Source organism: Lactuca saligna, chromosome 8, assembly GCF_052625555.1.
Source record: "Lactuca saligna cultivar CGN05327 chromosome 8, ASM5262555v1, whole genome shotgun sequence".
NCBI classification, from domain to species: domain Eukaryota; kingdom Viridiplantae; phylum Streptophyta; class Magnoliopsida; order Asterales; family Asteraceae; genus Lactuca; species Lactuca saligna.
In genome coordinates this window covers 108,334,269-108,352,549 of record NC_136424.1, presented here as the reverse complement: position 1 = coordinate 108,352,549, position 18,281 = coordinate 108,334,269, and the positions used below count along the sequence as shown (strand labels likewise).

At 30.3% G+C, this 18,281-nt stretch overlaps 1 protein-coding gene across 1 annotated transcript; it reads left to right on the top strand.

Moving 5' to 3' along the window:
• Nucleotides 1–7,752: 7,752 nt before the first annotated feature.
• LOC145009991 (uncharacterized) lies at nucleotides 7,753–9,224 on the top strand. Its single transcript, XM_078968595.1, has 4 exons — nucleotides 7,753–7,852; nucleotides 7,927–8,398; nucleotides 8,454–9,099; nucleotides 9,213–9,224. Exons 1-4 carry the CDS (start codon nucleotides 7,753–7,755, stop codon nucleotides 9,222–9,224), a joined length of 1,230 nt encoding a protein of 409 aa, XP_078824721.1.
• Nucleotides 9,225–18,281: the final 9,057 nt, after the last annotated feature.

Genomic DNA, 18,281 nt, shown 5'->3' with positions numbered 1-18,281 from the left:
TTTGGGTTCAATACCCTATTTTCCTTCTGAATAAATTCTGAACATTTTTCCTTTTGAAAGCCCTCACATGCATGTGATAATCTGTAAAATACCAAGAGCTTTAATTATTTCTTTGATTTATTAAAATTATTGCTCGAAACCAAGGGCATAAATCACATAAAATACTTCCAGAGGTCTATAAATTCGGAATAAATTCTTGGATGACCCTTATGGTGAATAATGACCCGTCACTAAATTTCATCAATTTTTGTTGCTGTTTGGTATGATTTCTGATTTTCTTTTCGTTTGGGTATAATAAATCACAAAACCACTTTAGAAAGTGTGAAAATTATATCTAACAATTTTCTAATCCCTTACCTGTGGTGGGTAGCTCAGAAAAGTAATTTCAGAATTTTTCATCATGCCTTACTATTTTTCCCCATTTTTGGTAATTATAATGGCCTAAAAATAGGAAAAATAGTTCTGATTATCCAAAATTCATGAAAATTTACCAGAATATCATGTTTCACAGTGGGAGGTTACATAAAAATTTTGGTGATTTTTATCTACTGTAAACAATTTTTCTCCTATTTTCTAAAGTTAAATACACCTAAATACACATAAATACCCAAAACCGGATTATACAGTATGAAAACCACTTTTGGTATTTTTTTCCAGACTAAATACACTGTAAATGATGTTAAAAAAAAAATTTGTTAATTTATTTTAACTGTTTAATATTTATTCTTCAATTAATGATTATTTAAAGGAATAAAAAAAAGGAAAAATAGAAATAACCACTGAAAAATATCTTTTATATTTTTCACAGCCTATTTATGTATAATAACAGTTAAATAAAAGTTTGAGTAATTTTGGAAACTATTTTCTATTTATTTCAATTTTTATTGGAATAAATGCTCAAAAATCATAAAATATAATTAAACAGCTTGGAAATCGATTTTTATATTTTTTTTCCAGCTTATTATTGTGTAATAACAGTAAAATAAAAAGTTTGAGAATTTTTATCCTTTGAATGCTATTTTTCGTGAATTTATGTTGTTAAGAAAACTTAAAATTTTGAAAAATAGTTAATCATATAAAAAATTCAAAGAAAATTTTCTGGAAAACCTCTATTGTATTTACAATGAAAATACAAGGTTTGACAATTTTTGGAAACTGTTTGATAATATTTTGCATTTTTAGGAATATAAAACACTTTTAAATGTGTAGAAATACCTTTAATTTATATATTACTAAATCTGGAAAATTAATATTCCAAAGTTGTAATTAATCGCACGACTTGTAGAATTTCATTATTTCAGAAAAAGTGTAACCAATTAATATAAAATTCAATACTAAAACATAAATTGGCATTTCACTATATGTAGAGTTTAGTATATTAGTATTAGATTTCGACATGGAAACTCACTAGTGTGTGTTTGATGTCGTAGGATCCCGGTAGTAAGACGTTGGTGCATTCCGAGACACTACTTGTATCTACTCGAAACATTGTGAGTATTCACGCACTCCCCTATTTTCAGTTTTTATGTTTTGGGGGTGGAAAAGCATGTCCTAAACTACTTATGTTCGTTATATTTAATTGACTTGTATAAACTTGATTACTATATTTTGCACATTGTGAGTATTCACGCACTCCCCTATTTTTAGTTTTTATGTTTTGGGGTGGAAAAGCATGTCCAGAAAAACTACTGTTTGCATGTTGTATTTAAATTGATTATTATCAAACATGATTGCTATTGTATTGCTATGTCTCTCTATGTATGTCTATGCAACACGGAACATGAGAACTTATCGTACTAAGGCCCTTCCCTTATCTCTAACCATTAACTCTTTGAGTCAATGGTCATTATGGATAGCGCTATTAGGAATTGACAACTCCTCACTCGCCCTATTGCTGGAGTGCATGATACCATATTCATTTATGGAACGATAAGCATAGATCTCGATAGGGCTTCAGTCATAGGTTTGGTTGAGACTCATTGTTTGCTCATACACATACAAACTCGTTTCTCGTTATAGCAATAAACTTGTATTCATTAATAGCAATCAACTTTGTTTCTCATTAAAGCAATGTACTTGTATTTACGAAAAGCCTTATTCAAGCTCGATTTTATAAACTTGTGAACTCACCAACTATTTTCATAGTTGACGCTCGTTTTACATGCTTTTTCAGGAAATAATTAGTAAGTGGATATAAAGATTCATCATCATAGAGCATGTTGCATCGTGTTGAAGTTAATTATGAAGTTATCTTTGAACAATGTTATTTTGGAAAAACTTGTACTTTGTTTCTTTTTAAGCTATGGGTTGTAAACTTTTAAATACTACTATGGTGATGTATCTTTATCTTTTGCAATGAAACCGTTATCGCTGTCATACCTTGCGTTTCCGCTTTAGCGGGGTGTGACAGTACCCGCGCACCTGCACACTTTGGGGGATTCTGGTTTTTTTTTTCACCATTTTACATTGGGGGTTAGGTTTGGCGGCCATTCTTTGATTTCCCACCATTAGAGCACCTTGGAGGCGATTTTTGAGAGCTTGATCTACATTCTTCTCATCCTTCTAGTAATTGTTAGTTTCTTGATACAACAACACTTTTATGATTGTTATCTTGTTGCCATAAGTGGTTAATCTCTTTATTTTTGTTGACTTGGGCTAAAACCCTTGGATATTTGTGGGTTTTGAAAGACTCATTCTTGATTGTCATTTACTTATTTTTATGATTCTAGTTCATAATTCTTATGTTAGTTTAATACTTTGATGATGAGCTTGGTACTTGAATGAGAAATTGTTGGTTTATACCTTTGATTTAGCATTGAATCATTGAATTTGCTTAGAAGAAGGGCTTTGTGATGGTAGAATCATCTCTAGCTTATGGATCATGACTTCTTTATGGATGTGTAAGCATTGACATCCTCTATGAATTAGGGATTCCTTCATTCTTAAGGCTATTCAACTTTCTTGGATTCAGTTAATTCAATTGAATCCTTGATTTTGATTAAGAAGGTGTGTTGTAGGCTTCCTCTACCTCCATACTATCTTGAGGAATCTTGGCATATCATGCTTCATGATTGCTATAACCAATTTGGGATGAATGATGAGCTTGTATATTGAATCCTAATGATAAACACACAAATATCCAGTGCATTGAATTGCCTTTGTTGACCAATTTTCTCTAATATTTGAGCATCTCACAATATTAGTTAATTGCAAGTATTTTAGTTTTCAAACAATCACAAAACCTCATTTTAGTTTAGTTGTAGTTAGTTTTATTACACTAGTTCTATTGGATTGCATTGGTGATTGAATACAACCATTTTCCCTAGGATCGATACTCTTTTTTACCATTATATTACTTTTTATTTGCAAGCAAATGGTGTAATTTGTTTGGTGGACTTGACATCCCACCAATTGACTAGAATGACTTTTAGGGTTATCTAGGATTTTCCTATCAACTATAAATAAGGGCCTTAGCCTTACAATTTTTGGCAATTTGATATCTTAAAAGGATTGTTGAAAATCATCTCCCTTCACCTCTCTCCTCAAGTGTTCTAATTGCTAGGGTTTTGGTACAAACCATCAGAGGCATAAGATTTCTAGTGCTTGTTTTCTAGAGCTTGTTAAAGAAGGATTTGATTGATTATTTACAACAATAATCAAAAGGTATGTAAACCCCAATCCCTTTGTCAATTTCGATTATAATAGGTTTTTTATAGGGTTCTTTGATGCTCATATATTATAGCTATTAATAGAGAAAACTTAGATCCAAATAGGTTGCATGTGAACTTAAGGGTTAAGTTTTTTCCGCCACATGATTTTTAAATATAACCTATAAAACCCATCAATTTGTTCCCGATCAAAATCTGTTTCCACGTCGTGGCAGACATGCCACCACAGCGTGACAAGGTCTAAAAAAATGGCTGCGATCAGACCACTCTCCACATTGTGGCCAACCAATCGCCACGGCATGGATACTGTATAGAGACAACTTAATGGGTTAATCCCTCAATCTGTTAAGCCTTCAGTTCCAACTTTCCATAATGCTTCTTGGGACCTTAGTGGTTTAGACCTCATTAAAAAAAAGACCTTGGTGGTTTAGAAAAATGAAAACTTTATGGACTTGCATGACCTATGTATGTCCTTTATCTCACTAGGTCAAAATAATTATAAAATGACCTAAAAATCATGCGGATTCTCCAACACTCAAACGACTACTAGATCCAAAAGACATAGTGACCAAAAGACCAAGATAAGCTATAAAGTTACAACCTTTATCTCATTTAGCCAACCCAAACCAAAAATTGAGCCAAAAAATGAAGTAAAACCTAGATTTAAGAAGAGAGGGTCAAAAGGTGGAAACTTGAGGGCTTACATTGAGTCTAGAAGATGCACACAAATAGGAGAAACAAGTTGCTTGGAGATCTATGCACAAAACTCATTTTTCTTCCTTTCAAGATCACAAAAACACCAAAAGTGAGGGAAGTTGGGGTTTGCCAAGGGTGCTTTGGAAAGCGATGGAGGATGAGGGTGGAGGAAACCCTAACTATCACATCCCTTAAATAGCACATAAAACCCAAAGATTAAGGTTGCCCAAAAATAAGTCGCCACGTTGTGGCAATTGGATGACCACGCCATAGCAACCACTTAATTAAGAAACATGATCTGACAAAATGTCACGTCGTGGTGATCCCTTCACCAAGCCATGGCCATAAGAATTTTACAATTTGAAATATAAATCATACCTTGAATCCGGTTGTTACAAAAATGCTTTCAGAAAATAGAGTTGAGTTTTCATTTTCAGTTTTTAATGATAATTTTAGAAAGCATGTTTGCTTGGAACCGGTTTAGTTTTCATTTTCCATCTTAGAAATTTAGAAAACTTTAAGAAACTATAAAATTCACTTTTTTAATTTATACACAATTTGGAAACCATAAAAAAATTTATTTTCTTGAAATTTTTTTGAAAGCTAAACCAACCAAATGCATTTTCAAAAATTTCATTTTCACTTGATTTAAAAAAAAAAGGAAAAAAAAAAAGAACTAGAGAATTTTTCTTAACCAAAGGCACCCTTAGAAGTTTTTAACAAAAAACTGTATTTAAACAATAAGTTTTGTTTGAAAGTACGGCGATTTATCTTTTGTTGTATACAAAAAACTTTAAATCTAAAAGTTGTTTCATGCAGCTTTTAAGAAAAAAAAATATTGAGTTTTTTAATCAATTTCATAAATTATATTTCATAATATTTTTATATATTTATATTTATAGTTGTCATTTTATGTTACTTTAAACAATTTAAAAATTAACTATTTTTACAAAACATTCATATAATAAATAAAATATAAAACTTCCACCTACAAAACGCTTCCACTACGATCTAGTTTTGCAAACACATTCATAACTCTAGTTCATTCCACTCTCATGCTCAAAAACTTTAGGAGGCCGATTCTTCCGTGAAATTGCCGATACTATCTCCTTTTCATTTTTCGTCGAGTGCATTTCATCAATCTCATACATATTATCACATAAATGTTGAAAACTATGTTCATGAGAAAATTTTGTAAAATTGTTGTCTATTCGATGTTCTCAAAAGATCTTACTCTTGATTCAGGAAGGAAAAAAAAAAAAAAAAGAACCGACCTAATGGGATTACTACTCCATAAGGACATTGATTTCGTTACGTCCTCATTTTATTACTTGATAATCTTTTTGTGGGGGGTAGTTACAAAATAAAATTTGGGAAGGAGGACCACCTTACTTTATGATGATTAAAGATATCTTGCACTTCAAGAGAGGGATGCGAGCATTCCATTTATCTTGCTTTCTTATACTCGTATATAATATAATATTTTAACTACTAATTCTTGAAGATCAAATGATACTAGTTAAGTTTGAACTGAATTTGAACATACGTGATAATCACTACAGTCTTGATAAAAACAGGGGTGTTTATATAAAAAGATTGCCTTTTCAAATTTATTATAATTATAACTATTAATTTTGTAAACGAAATTTTTATGAAATCTTTTCTTTTTCAAACTTGTTTTGATAGTGGTTGGAATAGAATTTTAAAAAAAATCTAATTATTAAAATTAGAGAAATTAAATATTCTCCTTCATTGTATTCCTATTTATCTTTGTATTCATGTAAAATGGTAATAAATGTTATATTTTTATAAAATTAATTAATAATATTTTAAAACAGTTATCATCATTTTATATACATGGATACCAAGAAAAATAAGAAAAAAAAAAGTAAAAACATATTTAATTTCTCTTAAAGTTAGACCACTCTTTTAAACAATCAAACAAACATGAACATTTAACCACTTGAGTACGATGTGTTATGTAAAAATTAAGACAAAGTTCAATGGCAAAACATTAAACTTATGATTAAAATTATGATGTTTACACATTAAAATGGTGTTTTCAATTCAATGGCAAAACATTAAAATTGTAATGTTTACACATTAAAATAGTGTTATCAATTCAATCACACATTAAAATGATGGTTTTTAAAAGCCATGTATTTTTAGCCTTTATATTTGGTGTCTAAAATTATCACACACTAAAAATAATGTTTGTTAGAGATTGGTTGGAATCAAATAACTACTTTTTTGGCCTCTAAAATTGCAGCTATAACCACTTTGGTAATTAATATATACAAGTTAACAAACGTTTTCTGTTGTGCAATTTATTGATTTTATACGTGCATTTTCCATAACGTTCCAAATAATATTTTATATAGAGACGGTCGCTAGATTTCATTGCCGTTCCAAATAAATTATAATAACATAATATAATAATTTCTCGTACTCATAGTTTAGACGTATTATCTTCAAACTTAAACATTAATTAATATAGATTGTTAATCAATAACAATAGGTAGAAAATACGATTTAGCTGAAACGTTGGTCTATTTAAATCAAAACTAATAATTTATATTAGATAACTTAATTAAAATAATGGTAAAGTAGTGAATTATAAAAATAAAATTCAGTGTGCACATTTTCCATTGTTAATCATTTAAGACGTTGGTGTTCCTTTTTATCCATTAAAGAAGTGTGTTGTACGTTGCAACTTGAAACCAATCTCGGAAAAAGGATAGAAAAAGATGTTGCAACCAATTTCGTTACCAAACATCCAACTTCATTCACCTGGTCAACGTCAACTTTCTGGTTTGAAACGTTCTTTCCGGCCTCAACAACTAAGACTTGGTCCTATCACTTTTCTATTTTATAATTGTTGATTTAATATTCTTTTTCACTTTTAAAATTTGAACATAAAATGTAAATGAGATAGGGTTTTGGATCATTCGTGCCTCTCAAGTGAAAGGGGCTATGTATGTTTTGGAAAATAACCTATTAATATCGTAATCAAACTATTTTGTAATATTTTTATGTATTTATACAAGATAAAATTTCACAATTAGTCCCTGTGGTTTACAGAATACGCACATTGAGGATTTCCTAGCAAAAAGTCACGCGATTAGTTTCTGTGGTTTGTAAAATTACATGAAAGATCATCCTGCCGTTAAACCTAACTTTTCAGCCGTTAGATTTTAAGGAAAAAAAACTATTTTGCCCTTGTAACAATATTGTAATACACTACACACCTCAAGGATCATTCGTGTAATTTTCTAATTTTGAAATTATATATATATATATATATATATATATATATATATATATATATATATATATATATATATATATATATATATATATATATATATATATATATATATATATAAACATGCCTATCCCGGATCTTGATTCTGTTTCTTCTTCAAACAATCGACTTATCACCGAGGAGCTAGAATATGACATTACCGCTATGAAGACCGAGTTTGATCGTATGTTTCTTGCATTGACAAATGAGCAGCGTCACATTTTCCTTGATATCATGAGTGCAGTTAAAGAAATAAAGGATATGTCTTCTTTGTTTATGGTTATGGTGGAACTGGTAAAACTTTTTTATGGAAGACAATATTTGCCGCTATTAGAAAAGATGGTCATATTGTTTTAAATGTTGCTTCAAGTGGAATTGCTTCATTATTATTGCCCGGAGGTAGAACAACACACTCCCGATTTATAATTCCATTTGAACTTACAGAGGATTCTGTTTGTAGAATAAATCCAGATAGTGATCTCGCAAGCTTATTGAGAAAAACCTCATTGATAATTTGGGATGAAGCCCCTATGGTCCACAAGCATGCATTTGAAGCTTTAGATCGAAGTTTGAAAGATGTATTCAAGTCTGAAAATTCTAGCAACTCAGATATTCCGTTTGGAGGGAAAGTTATTGTTTTTGGAGGAGATTTTAGACAGATTCTACCTGTTATTCCAGGTGGAAGTAGACAAAACATTGTTAATGCTTCGTTAAGTTCTTCATATTTATGGCAACATTGCAAGATCCATAAATTAACAAAAAAACATGAGACTAACTGTTGGAAGGGATCAATCTGATATAGAAAAAATCGAAGATTTTGCAAATTGGTTGTTGGATATAGGAGAAGGCAAACTTGGTGGTATCAACGATGGAGAAACGGTTATTGATATTCCAGATGATATTTTCATTAATGATGCACATGATCCTATAGGTTCATTAATCGAGTGCGTATATCCTTCGATTTTGGAAAAGTACAGCAATACAAGCTATTTTCAAGAAAGAGCGATACTTGCTCCAAAGAATGAAGTGGTTCAAGAAATAAACTATCGTTTGCTATCGAAATTTTCAAGAAATGAGGTTGAATACTTAAGTTCAGATAGTATATGCCAATCTGAATTTGTCCATGATCAATTTGATGCAAATTTATATTCACCTGATGTTTTAAATGGTCTGAAAGTATCGGGTTTACAAAACCATAAGTTAGTTTTAAAAATCGGTGTTCCAGTTATGTTGCTGAGAAATATTGATCAGAAAAACGGCTTGTGTAATGGAACAAGACTCCAGGTGATTTCATTGGGCAAACGTGTTATTGAGGCACGTATCATATCTAGAACTAATATTGGAAACCACACTTTTATTCCAAGAATGTCTCTAATTCCATCAGAAAAGAAAATTCCATTCAAATTTCGAAGAAGACAGTTTCCATTGGCTGTATGTTTTGCAATGACCATTAATAAGAGTCAAGGACAGTCATTATCTAAGGTTGGTTTGTTTCTCAAACATCCTGTATTTTCACATGGCCAATTGTATGTTGCTTTATCTAGAGTTCAAAGTAGGAACGGATTAAAATTGTTAATTTTAGATAAGGATAGTAGTCTCACAAATAAAACTTCCAATGTCGTTTATAAGGAAGTTTTTGGGAATTTATAAACAATGCTTTTCTACCATCTTTTATTTACTTTTCTTGTATCGTACTTCATCTATCATATTAATTAATTAATTTTTAGAACTTTATTGTATTTGACTTATTCATATTAATGCTAATATCTTTATTCTTCATTTTTTCTAAACTTTCATATCTTTTTTTGTTACAAATTAAAAATTATAATTCTATTTCAATTTATCACCCGTGGATTTCCACGGTGTTAAACCTAGTATATATATATATATATATATATATATATATATATATATATATATATATATATATATATATATATATATATATATATATATATATATATATATATATATATATATAATTTCAACAATTTGATAAATTTTTTTTATCTTTTTAACATTTTGTTTTCTATTTTTATTTTATAGTTTTAGTTATTTGTGGCTTTTTGTTATATTTTTATTTATTTTGAATCAAGTAAATAAACTTAAAATTCGATAAACCATGTCGAAATTATTTTTTCTTTGATTTTTTTTATTTGTGAATTGAAGCGTTAATGTTTTTTTATTTTTTTTATTTTTTATTTTAAATATTATATCGTTACTGTTCATGTTTTTTTTATACTCAATAGTTAATATATTTAGAAACTTTATGTTAGCATTTATCTATACCATTATTTGACATTTTGTTTTCTATTTTTGTTATAATTTTAATTATTCATTATTCTTCTATTGTTTTTTATTTATTTTTATTCAAGTAATGAAAAATAGAAAACAAAAAATAAAAACTCAAACACCAAATTCTAATATACTCTTAAATATTAATACATTTTACATTTTCATGTTTTTTTGGTTTTTTCGTATTTTTTTAAAATTTTTTGTATTATTTTTAAAAATATTTCATATTATTTTTTAATTATTTCCTTTTTTTTCGTTTTATTTTTCATCAACTTGATAACTCTTTTTTTGACATTTTCCACTAAGTGTAAAATGTATGAATATAGTATATTACAATTTTGGTGTTTGCGTTTTTATAGTTTTTCTTTTATATAATTTTGGTTATTTATGGTTTTTGTAACTTTTTTTTATTTTGATTCGCGTAAATAAAATAGTTATATTTACAAATATAAATAAAGAAAACAAACATAACTTTTTATTTACACAAATCAAAAAAAAATTACGAAAACTATAAATAACCAAAATTAATAAGAGAAATGCAAAAAAAAAAAAAAAAAAAAAAAAAAAAAAAAAAAAAAAACAAAAGAAACAAAAAAATATGAAAAGTATAAATGTATTAATATGTTAGAGTATTTTACAATTTTGGTGTTTGAGTTTTTGTTTTTTTTTCTGTTTTTCATTACTTGAATCAAAATAAATAAAAACAATAGAAGAATAATAAATAACTAAATATATATAAAAAAAACTACAAAATGTGAAATAATGATAAAGATAAATGCAAACATAAAGGTACTAAAGATATTAACTATGGAGCATCAAAGTATAAAATAAAAAAATTAAAAAAAAAATGTAAAGACATAAACTTAAACAAAAAAAAAAACATTAACTTTTCATTTCATAATTAAGAAAAAAAGGTTTTGATATGGTTTATCGAATTTAAGTTTATTTACTTGAATCAAAATAAATAAAACCATTAAAAGACCATACATACCTAAATTTATAAAATAAAAATAGTAGACAAAATGTTAAAAAAATAAAAAAATAAAAAAATTATCATGTTGTTGAATATATATATATATATATATATATATATATATATATATATATATATATATATATATATATATATATATATATATATATATATATATATATATATATGGAATTTATATTTATAATTTATATAAATATACAAAATTTCAAATTTATAAAATTACAGAAATGGTCCTTGGTGTTTGTAGTGTATTGCAATATTGGTACATGGGCAAAAATAGTCTTTTTCTATAAAATCTAACGGCTAAAAAGTTAGATTTAATGGCAGAGAGACCTTTCATGTAATTTTACAAACCACAAGGACCCATCGCGTGACTTTTTGCTAGAAAATCCTCAAAATGCGATATTTTGTAAACCACAGGGACCAATTGTTAAATTTTGTTAAATTTTGTCTTGATACAATCATGTAATATAATGTACCGATACATTTTATATAATGGCATTACAAGTGCTAAACTTAACTATGGACATGACATTGTCGATATCTTAAAAGATTAAATCTATGTGGTTCTATAATTTATTCGTAATATGTAATTGATAAATTAAACACACGATTATAAGATATACATATGAGTGAAATCACAATTGCTTCATCTCCTCTAACTTAAATTATCTCTTGGTATTAAAACCATTATACTATGTGTGTTATCCATCAATCAAATTGATCAATAAGACACAATATTGATCAATAAGACACAATTACGAGAAGTGAAAGAAAAAAAATCAACAAATCACCATCTTCCAAGTCAATAAGATATCATCTTTTCTAAGTAAGTGTTCTTCTTCTTCATTTTGTTTAAGATTTATCTTTTATAAATTCAACATGTGGCATTAGAATATATTTTGCTTCCCTAAATTGTTCTTTTGTTTTATAAAAATCATAGTGCTTCAAATCTGTAAAGTGGATAATGATCTCTGTTTTGTGCTTGATGATATTGATATTCTATGTTTAATGTGTTTTTTTTTAAACATAAACGAACAAGAAAAAAACCAACATGAATACATGATGCAACTGCAGCAACTCTGTCTCTTTTTGTGTAAGTTGTTATAAGAATACATGAAATGCATTTTTGATAACCAAACACTTTTGTTTGTTGAGATTAGTACTGTGTCCATAGGTATGAGAATGAAAAATGCAAAAAATAAATAATAAATAAATTATATTTAATAAATGAAAGTTTTTTTTTTTTTTGCCACATGTCATTACCTAATTCAATATATTACATGACATTTTTATTTTAATTTTTTCAATTTCATTTAAATTCACTTGGCAAATTGTGATTTTTTTGGCTTTGTTATTAAATTATAAAAGAATCTAATCTAAAAATATAATAAAGAAAATAGGGAAACATAAATGTCTCCAAAAATTCTGATAATTTGTTAATTAATGTATTAAATTCAAATCAATTTTTTTAATTAAAAAACATAATTTTTGATTAATTTATTTTGAATTCACAATAATTTAGAGAATACTTATATTTTTTCCAAATTCAGTCGTTCACCGCTTCACTGGCCATAACGTGATCTATGGTTCCTTTAAATTAGTTTTTGGGCTTCTGGCAACTTTAGTTGGTTTTCACTTTTAACATATCCCTTAGGCCTTAAACATTTCTTTTTTTAAATGGGCCACATTTGGATCTCGCTTTTACTTGTTTAAAAAAGACAAATTTATCTATTTCTTTGAGTAAGATCAAAAAAATATATATATTAGCAAAGTTGTGGTTTTGTTTATTTGGTGGTTTTGTTGTGATTTTAATCCATACGTCGTTAAGTTTAACAGCATGATTGTTAATATTTGGTAAATGACAGATTTACCTCTAGGATTATTTCTGTAGTTTTATATTTTTACTAAACTACAATAATTAATTATGCTATTTTTTTTTTCATTTTATTGAATTATGGTATGTTAATTCTTTTAATTACCTTTTTTTATTGTATTATTTTTTGTTGGATTATTATATAATAATAAATATTATTTTTAATATATTATATTTATATATTAATAAATATTACTTTTTTTATTATTAATCTTTTTTGAATTTCTTCTTTATTGCATTAATTCTTTTTTATTGGATTATTATATATTAATCAATATTGTTTTTAACATATAATATTTATCTATTAGTAAGTGTTATTTTATTGGATTATTAATATCATTTAATTAATTTTTTAAATTTTTTTATTACGTTAATTCTTTTTATTGGATTATTATTTTAAATTTATTATTTATATTTATAATATATAATATTTTTTAATTGTTATTATTTTCTTTTTATTTCTTTCTTTATTGTTTTAAATAAAAACACCAAAAAATCTCACCCATCCCACATTTCCTAATTTATTTTAAATATTTGTAATATAACATATTTTGAACAACACCACCACCATCACGCAGTCACAACAAACCATTATCAGGCCGTTCCCAACCCTGTGACTATATATATAATTTCAGTAATTATTCATGAAGTAAGATCATTGTGTGTATTTTAGTTTTTGTGTATTCACAAGTATCTAAATTGGTTATGTATTTCAATAAAATTATGATTTTGACATAAATAATTTCGCTAAAAATAGTTTATATAAATTACCAAATCCAAATATTCGTTACTCGGCTGTCGGCCGAACGAATACCAAATAACGAGTTCTACAAATTTGCTACCACCGGTAGTGGCTATGGTGGTTTGGAAACCTCAATCTAACATTGTCATCATCGATGGCGATATTTGTAATAAATAGTCGGCTAGAGGTTGTATGCTTTCTGGGTTTTATTGCACATTGTGTGGGTAGTCGACTTGTGTAGTTTTCGTCGAGAATGGTCGACTGAAGTCGATGATCGATGATTTACAGTGAGATGATACGACGATGCAATATGGTAAAAAGCAACGAATTGAGGAGCTAACCAGGAGTGTTTGGATCGGACCTCCTGGTGGTTGTAGCAAAATATGGTCAACTTAGTGGCAAATATAGAGGATTCTGATGGATTGTGATGAGGTTGTCTTGATGGGTTTTACAAAAAATAACATCATATGTGTTCATGAAAACCCTAAAGCTTGGATCTAGGTTTCTCTATTATACATGCAATTCATCCAAGACTTACAAACCCTAGATCTAGCATGCAAGATTTGAAATTTACATAATAAACAGATCTAGATGATTACCTTGATTGTTGATTGTAGATCTTGAAGCCTTGAGAACTTTAGCACCTCAAATGTTGTGTCTCTAATGAATCACAAACACCAAAAGCAATTGGATGAAGCAAGAGAGAGAGGGGAGAGGGGAAATTTGGCTCTAAAACTTCTAGGGTATCAAGTGGCCGAATTCTCATGCCCAATGGGTCCTTATATTGTAACGCCCCATTTCTGGTATGTGATTTAAATAAAATAATTTTCAGTTCTTAAAGGGTACTCAACGAGTCTGTAGCCCAACTCGTCAAGTAGAGACGGGTTTTACACGTGTTTTAACTTGGCTACTCGATGAGTCCATATTATTGGACTCGGTGAGTCTGCCAGTCTGGATGAAACCCTAATTTCAAGGGTTTGCACCCTATTTAAACAACATTATACGCCCCAAACCAGCCTCCATCACCCTCAGAACGTCCATTACTAAACCCTAGCCTCCATTTAAGCATTCTTGGAGTATTTCTCATTTTGTGGAGGATTTTGGTGCATTTTGAAGTTAGAAGAAGAAGAGAGAAGAGGGGTTTTCAAGAGGAACAAAGAAGATCTGAGTTTATTGTGTCATTCCAGTTTCCATTAAGGTATAAAGCTGGAATATTTGCTTGTCATCATGTAGATCTCCTTAAAAGCTTGCTAGTGTTGTTTTGAGCCATTTTCTAGTATTTGACGTTAATTTAAGGGTAGTTAAGATGAATGGGTTTCAGATCTAAGCATTTCAGGACTCCTTAAGCTCAAGGTTGCCACCTTTATTGAGCTAAACACCCATTCCAAACCTAGATCTCCTCTTTTAGCTATTTATTGGGCATTTTAGCTTCTTATGAGCATGCATGAACGTAAAGTTAGAAACTTTACGTGTGAAATCAATCCTAGGAACCCAAATCTATGAATTGGATGCATTGGAATCGAGCAAAATCGACTGTATAGTAATGGCATGCTTGGGACTCGGCGAGTTGTTCTTCAGACTCGACGAGTCGAGTCGTGAGTCCCTGGTTTTTCCCCGATTTGAGAGTTTAGGGTGAATCAGTGAGTGGGAATGGACTCTATGAGTTAGAGTTCAGATCTAGTGATGGAGGGACTCGGCGAGTCCGGTCAACTAAAAGTTGACTTTGACCTAAAAGTTGACTTTGACCAGGATGTTGACTTTGACCTGAGGTAAAATAGTTATTTTACCCTGAGGACAGTTATCAGTACCTGATCTAGTGTTTTTGGGATTTGTAGCCGGAGAGTTCCGAAGCAGTATTCAGCCATTTTTAGAGTCAGTATCTCAGCAGCCAACGTTACGAGGTGAGTTTTTCCTTCCAGTAGGAACGGGTCTACGACCACAATACCGACCCATCTAGTTAGCAGTATTTTCAGACTTCGATCTGATGCAGTAGTTCAGTGTGCTTGATGTCTTTATGATTCAAGCATGTCTTTGTGTTATATGTTTCAGACTTCGGTTCGATGCAGTGTGCAATATATATGTTCATGCTAGTTGATATGTTTATGTTATGCTATGTTCAGTCAGTTTCTGGACTGCGGTCCGATGCAGGAGACAAGGTCCCAGTCAGTTCTGGACTTCGGTCCAATGTAGTTAGTTTCGGACTTTAGTCCGATGGAGTTAATTCCGAACTTCGGTCCGATGCAGGGACGAGGTCCCATTCAGTTCCGGACTTCGGTCTGATGCAGTTCCTGGACTTTGGTCCGATGCAAAGGGCAAGGCCCTGGTTAGTTCCAGACTTCGGTCCGATGTAGTTTCCGAACTTCGGTCTGATGCAGTGGGCAAGGCCTAATAGTTGTTTATATGTTATTCTATGGTATGTGGTAGTTTGGGGGAGCTCACTAAGCTTCGTGCTTACCGTTTCAGTTTTGGTTTTAGGTACTTCCGCTAGCAAAGGGAAGAGCTCGAGTTGATGGCATCGCACACACCACAGCTTCAGTTTTATCCTGGGAGTTTTATTCAGATATTTTGATATGATTGATACAATTTTTGTTTTGACACAGTTACTATGACTTTTAAGTTACTCATTCCATGGTTCTTACTATATATGACATTCGATGATGTGATTTTTAGTAATATTAAAACAAAAATTTTTGGGTCGTATTTTGGGTCGTTTCATATATAGGTGTAGGAATTAGGGTTTCAGTCATTATCCTTATTTGGTTACTTAGCCACCAAGCAGCCCATAAGATAATTCTAGAATCCCATTATGGATGAATTCTTAAGGCCTTATTCTTTTGAATTCGTCGACCCTATCATTTAGGGTTTCCTTTCCCAACTTTGTAACTATCACATAATTACAATTCAGTCCCCCTAGTTCAATTAACTTCTTTTGATCACAAAATTAATTCTTAATCAATTCTTGACCATTTTTAATTAAACAACTATGATTTCTCTTTTAATATATTAGTCTTGTAATATTTTAATAAACCATAATAACCTCTTTCTCTATTATTCCTCTAGTCAAACTGCTTTAGTGAAGGTAACCCAAAAGGACCATGCACAACCGGGTCAAGTACATACCAAATATAGTTATGGACTTAGACACTAATCCAACAGTCTCCCACTTGGATAAGTCTAATAACTACAAATGAAAATGTAACTTTTGGATCTGATTAGCAATTGCAGTTCTCAAAACTCTTGATCTTATCAATAACATGTCCTTTAGATAAGGGATCGTATAATCCTCTATTCTAGATATCATGCGGACAATTACATGGAACACAGTTATACTTATTGTCCATCAGTTTTGTTTCTCGATCTCAGATTCGTCTGACATAAAACTTAATTGAACACATCAATTCAGTCCTGACTGGGCCAGGCACATAAGTCAAACCAAATCATCGATGGGTCCTGATATCACTTTTACCATCTTAGGATAAAAGGAACAGATAAACTTCGACTTATATGCATTTACCATTTAGTAATCAAATCATACACAACAATGCATTTTATAACATCAAGTTAGTGATAAAGTTTACGCATTATCAATGTACAACCAATTAGCAAGCAATAAACCATATATCTAGGTTTTAAGACTATATATATTATCGTTTTGCGATCACTCGTGATAAATTCCATGAAGTGATTCCAGCAACCGTGGGTTTATTCCAATGCTTAAATCTTATTCACAAGCACTCATGAACATTGCAACAAACTTTTTCTATGTCTAATACACTTTAGACAATCTACACACCAATGCATGATAGTCTTCATTCATACCTACTTCCAACATATGAACTACTGTGGACCGTTCGAATAATTTTAATTATTCAGGAAGTCAAAACATGCAAAATGAAACAATAGGTAAATGATTAACATAATACAGTAACTTTACTCATAAATAATACCCATTTATTTAATCATCGAATGTTAACTACAATTTATCTATTACACATTTCTAACCATCTAATCTAAACTAATATCGTCCTTCATCCCAATGCTCCTAGAGTGCTGCAAGTGCTTAACCCTACCCAGCCCCTTCGTAAGCGGATCTGCTGGGTTATCCTCCAACGATACCCTCTTCACTATGAGGATTCATTCTTCTACCCGATATCGAATAAAGTGATATTTTATGTTGATATGCCGAGATCTGCCATGATCCCTCGGTTCCTTGGTCAAGGAAACCGCTCCTTCATTATCACAGAAAATTTCCATAAGCTCCTGTACGGATGACACAACTCCAAGGTCTCCAATGAAATTCTTCAGCCATATTGCCTCCTTTGACGCTTCGCTCGCTGCAATGTACTATGATTCACACGTTGAATCAACTACGGTCCTTTGCTTGGAACTTTTCCATGTCACTGCTCCTCCATTAAGGGTAAAGACCCAGCTCGACTGCGAACGATAGATGTCCCTGTCAGTCTGAAAACGGGTGTCACTGTACCCTCGCACCTTTAAGTCATCACTCCCACCAAGGACTAGAAACCATTCCTTAGTCCTCCAAAGGTACTTAAGAATATTCTTAATTGCGGTCCAATGTGCTTTGCCAGGGTTCCCCTGATATCTGCTGAAGCGTAAGGTACTTGGCTCGTCTCTGCTATCTTGACTCCGGTACTCGGACATTGAGTCTTACTCAACTTGGTATTACTTTGGATTGGTAACTCCCC

Excerpts from the sequence above, each read along its gene's own strand:
- LOC145009991 (XM_078968595.1), top strand. The coding sequence starts at position 7,753 with ATGCCTATCCCGGATCTTGATTCTGTTTCTTCTTCAAACAATCGACTT. Across the intron at positions 7,853-7,926 it reads TATGAAGACCGAGTTTGATC|GATATGTCTTCTTTGTTTAT; the intron begins GTATGTTTCTTG and ends AAAGAAATAAAG. Across the intron at positions 8,399-8,453 it reads TTAAGTTCTTCATATTTATG|GGATCAATCTGATATAGAAA; the intron begins GCAACATTGCAA and ends AACTGTTGGAAG.